Source organism: Dreissena polymorpha, chromosome 13 (genome assembly GCF_020536995.1).
Source record: "Dreissena polymorpha isolate Duluth1 chromosome 13, UMN_Dpol_1.0, whole genome shotgun sequence".
In the NCBI taxonomy this organism is placed as follows: domain Eukaryota; kingdom Metazoa; phylum Mollusca; class Bivalvia; order Myida; family Dreissenidae; genus Dreissena; species Dreissena polymorpha.
The window spans coordinates 52,523,405-52,528,297 of record NC_068367.1 but is presented as its reverse complement, the minus strand read 5'-3'; the positions used below and the strand labels follow the sequence as shown (position 1 = coordinate 52,528,297).

The window sequence follows — 4,893 nt, the reverse complement described above, 5'->3', positions numbered from 1 at the left end:
GTAATTTCGGCGATCGACGGAACACACGTTCGCATCATTGCTCCCCATGAACACGAGGAGCAGTATGTGAACAGAAAGCACTAACACAGTGTTAACGTACAGGCAACGTGCGATCATCGAGGTATTTATTAATTTGTACACAAGACATAATTTTAGTTCTTACCTTCAAGTTTGAGCATTCCTTCATTGTATAAATCCATTTATTTATATATCTATGGCTCCTGCTGTTTTACACACCAGATCAAAGATTCCGATGATCTGGTACGATTTATTATAATTTCATTTCTCATTTAACACGCGTCCTGTATGTACAAACTTCCACAGTGTTATGCATATTTTTCGCCCAAATACTTGCATGTACACATTTCAAATGACGTAACGATTAGTCCAGGACATATACTGTTTAACCTCAAACAAATTGCAACAGAAATAAAATCAATTGCATCATGTAGCCCATGAATAAATACATATTACAAAAAAAATCGCCATGAAAATTCGAAGCCTTTTAAAAAATATTAATAAAAACAAATCGTCTTTACCGTGTTTGATTGTTATGGCCATTATTTACCACCATACTCGCGTTTACTATGACGAAAGTTTTCACCGGAAGTTACAACCAGAATCAATAACGGATCCATCGGTCAACGATTGTGATCAAAATGTAAGTAACTTTGTATACTATTAACATACAAAAAGTGCAACGATGTAAAGATAAAACATTTACCTTTACCCCTCGTAATTTTACCCGCTTTGTATTAAGATTTATGCAATATTAATATAGGTACTACGTCACGATTGGTATTGTTGACGTCATAATACACGAGGCTTGTTTTTTTTTATCATTGAAACAAGATTAATGTATTTATTTGTGTCAGTTTTGTTGTATTATGGTGATAATTTACAAGCATGCATTGGATGAGATACCAATATTATGTACTTGTTGAAAAATAAAACGTACAGGGCATTATTTTCAAAAAAAAATAAAACTACGGAAGCCTATTCGGGTCATATATTTTTTTTAAATCAATCATCATTTATACGTGCCAATCATCCACACATTACATTTCAATGACATGTCAGTGCAGTTTATTATAAATGCAATACATTAAAACATTTTGACGAAGTGTATGCAAAGAAAGCTTGGGTATTTTCATTTAAAGCGTCATCATGAAAGATCCAAAATCTCATTCGTTCTTATATCTTGTTATCTGTGGGATACTTTGCACAGTTAACGATTTTTATGTCTATTTCAGGGTCCAAAAATGAGTTGCATATTCTGCGACGCCATTATAGAAGATGGACAGCCCACAGTTGTTCTACGCCAGAAAGGATGTGATGCTATCAACGCTTTAGCACATACACTAGATCTCACCTTCACTGTTATACCTGGACAAACCGTACATACAGTGTGTCGGCGAGACTTTTGCAGACAAAAAGAACTAAGGCGTTCCAAAAACCATGATCAGAATTTGTCAGAAGAGTATAGACGTTTGCGATCGGGCGGTGGATTTGACTTTGAAAAACATTGTTTATTTTGCGGACAAGTCGGGAAAACTAGTGGAAACAAACGGGGATTTGATGTATTTCCAGTTCGAACGTTTGATTTCCAAAATAAAATACGACAACAGTCATTAAACAGAGATGATGAATGGGGAAATCAGGTGCTGGCACGATTGGGGTATGCACACGATTTACCAGCTGCAGATGCACTATATCATCAAACGTGCAGTGTTAACTTTCGAACTGGACGACAGAAACCCATCAGCAAACAAACTGAATCTGAAATTCCCATTAAGTCTCCAAAAGGGCGTCCAGAGAATCAAAGACAGAGTGAAGCATTTCTGACTGTAACACAAAGATTAGAAGAAAACGACGATGAGCAAACAAGTATTAATGACCTTGTGAAACAGATGGACGATTTATATCCAGACCATGCATACAGTGCGGTGTATATGAAAAAGAAATTAATGGAACAATTTAATGATCAGATAGTTATCACAGAGATAAATGGAATTCCTAATATTGTTACTTTTAAAAAAACAGTCTCCACTATATTAAATGAATTTTACAAGCAAGACAAAGACTTGGATCCATCGCAAAAGAAAATATCAATTATTCAAACAGCGGCGAAACTAATCCAAAGTGATATTAAAGATATACGCGTGTCGAAGGCATTTTACCCTCCACCACAAGACATTTCTGATCTTGAAAAAAACCTTGAGTACTTACCAGACTCACTAAGGACATTTCTGCAGACCCTCTTACCAAAGAAGACAAACCCCGTCAAGGTTGCTTCTATAGGACAAGCTATTGTGCAATCTGTCAGACCGCGAATGACACTTCCTCCATTGCAACTTGGTCTTGCCGTGCAATTGCACAATCAGTATTCGTCGCGTTTTTTAATTGATGTTTTGAACAAATTGGGTTTCTGTACCTCGTATAAAGAAGTCATGAAATTTGAGTCAAGTGCCGCTGTTCAAAATGGAACTCAGATTTCAGGAGTGATGCCATCAAATTTCATTCAGTTTGCTGCCGACAACGTTGATCACAATGTTAGAACGTTGGATGGACATGACACATTTCATGGTATGGGGATCATTGCCGCCGTTACCCCTGGTGTCAAAGAAGAAATGCCTATACCACGCATTCATGTTTCTAATGAAGACCTTGTTTCTTCGGGCGCGATCAATATAAAGATTTACAAGGCTCCATTAGAACTCCCAAGTTTACTTCTGAAAAGTTTAAAAGTCAGAAATGTAGAGGACCCAACAGACTGCCAGGATATCTTGTTAGAAGTTGTCCGGCCACTCAAGTCCATAACCCCTGGATGGTCAGGATTTATGCAAGCCGTAGAAGAAGGGTATTTCCCCGGCAGATCTTCTATCAAGTTCCTACCTATGATCGACCTAAACCCAAGTGATTTGTCCTGTATTTACTCAACATTATATTTCGTGTCTGCAGAGGCTAAAAAATACCGAACTACGCCGGTTGTCACATTCGATCAACCTCTTTATTGGAAAGCAACATCCATTTTACAAAGCGAGAATAAGGACAGTCCATTAAAAGATGTTGTGCTCATACTAGGAGGGTTTCACCTTCAAATGAGTTTTCTCGGAAGTGTAGGCCATCTTATGCAAGCAACCGGATTACAAGATGCATTAGAAACTGTTTACGCATCAAACGCGGTAGAACATATGATGAGCGGAAAGGCGGTTTCGAGGGCTGTGCGTGGGCATCTGTTGGTTTATTCGGCGCTCGTTATGATGCTTACCTCGGACATATATGGGATACCATTACCGATAGAGAACAATCAGACATCTGTAGAAAAAGTTTCCGAGTCAGTTGATGTAGCACAAGAAGACCTACCTGGATATCGCTCAGAGGCCATAGACACTCAAAGTGACCTCAAGGAACTCGAGACAATATCAGTTCTGTACGACAAGTCAATCAACAAAGAAATAGCACCTGCTAGTCTGAAAGAAAACGAAGTTTTTCAAAATGTCAAAATGAAGCTAGACTCGAAAATACTGGAACTAAAATCATACCCGACATCAGCTTTGTGGATCCAATACATTAAGATGATTGAAATACTCAGGCAATTCATTAAAGCAGAGAGAACGGGTAATTGGGACTTGCACCTTCAGTCAGTTGAACGTATGCTTCCTTATCTGGCCGCATCAGGGCATAATTTGTATGTTAAGTCAGCATACCTCTACCTTCAACAAATGAATGAGCTACAGGAAACGCACCCAGTAATTTATGAAAAGTTCATGAATGGTTTCCATGTGATACGACGGAGTGATCGCTACTGGGCTGGGTTGGCTACTGATTTGACAATCGAGCAGACTCTGATGAGGACTCTAAAATCTACTGGTGGTATGACAAGAGGAAAGGGAATGACGGAAATTCAAAGAGCTCAGTGGTTACTTTCAATGCCCGTATGTGCAGCAGTAAACTCGTCGATGCAAGCGTTAACTGATACGGAATATATAACAAGTGAGCAACATAAAGAGTGTTCCAAAACTAGACAAGAACGCGACACGAAAGATCGGAATACAATTTTGACATTCTTGGATGAACGAAAGCCATTTGCAGCAGTGAATTCCTTAAGAAACATTGAAACTGGGGTTACGTCAACAGATGATGTGAATGCCCATCAAGCGCATGAAATTGGTAGCGCCATAATTAATGAACTCAGAGGTCAGAATGTGATGGATGTTTCGTTTAAGAAAGGTCGACAAGTGGTGACATTAAAAACGCATTCTGTGTTGCAAGCTGGAAACCAAATTGTACATGTAAGCCCACAACTTCTATTCCAACGTCTGTAAGTAGCGGCAACGAGTCAAGCAGACGATATGGGTAATGTCTTCAATCATGAATTGTGCCCAGTTCCGGCATCATTATTTGACAACACTGGATGCATGAGAGAAGCCCAAAAGGCCACACTTGCAGACGCTATATGGTGCTTGGGTGACTGTGCTGCTAATCCTGAATCGGAGAATATGGTATACATACTTGATTGAGGATCCCTTCTTCATAAAATACCGTGGCCTAGAGGCTATACATTCAAGGGTATCTGCCAACTATATGTGGATTATGTACGCAAGCGGTATGGCTTCCCATCAATTGTTTTCGACGGCTACATGGACGGACCGTCTACAAAGGACTTCACGCATCAACGTCGGAGTAAAGGTATTATGGGGACGACTATTCTGTTTACGGAAGACACTTCTTTCCGATCAAAGAAGGACCATTTTTTAGCCAACTCTGTTAACAAACAGAACTTCATCAATCTTCTTGGTGCCAGTCTTCAAACCATTGGATGTGAGGTAGTACATGCTGCAGCTGATGCAGATGTTACTATTGTCAAAACAGCTGTCGAATGGGCTACCA

At 39.3% G+C, this 4,893-nt stretch overlaps 1 protein-coding gene across 1 annotated transcript; it reads left to right on the top strand.

The window, feature by feature from the left end:
• Positions 1-1,262: 1,262 nt before the first annotated feature.
• On the top strand, positions 1,263-4,337 carry LOC127854661 (uncharacterized). Its single transcript, XM_052389722.1, has one exon. The coding sequence runs from the start codon at positions 1,263-1,265 to the stop codon at positions 4,326-4,328; it is 3,066 nt and encodes a 1,021-aa protein (XP_052245682.1). The 3' UTR covers positions 4,329-4,337.
• Positions 4,338-4,893: the final 556 nt, after the last annotated feature.

Excerpts from the sequence above, each read along its gene's own strand:
- LOC127854661 (XM_052389722.1), top strand. The coding sequence starts at position 1,263 with ATGAGTTGCATATTCTGCGACGCCATTATAGAAGATGGACAGCCCACA.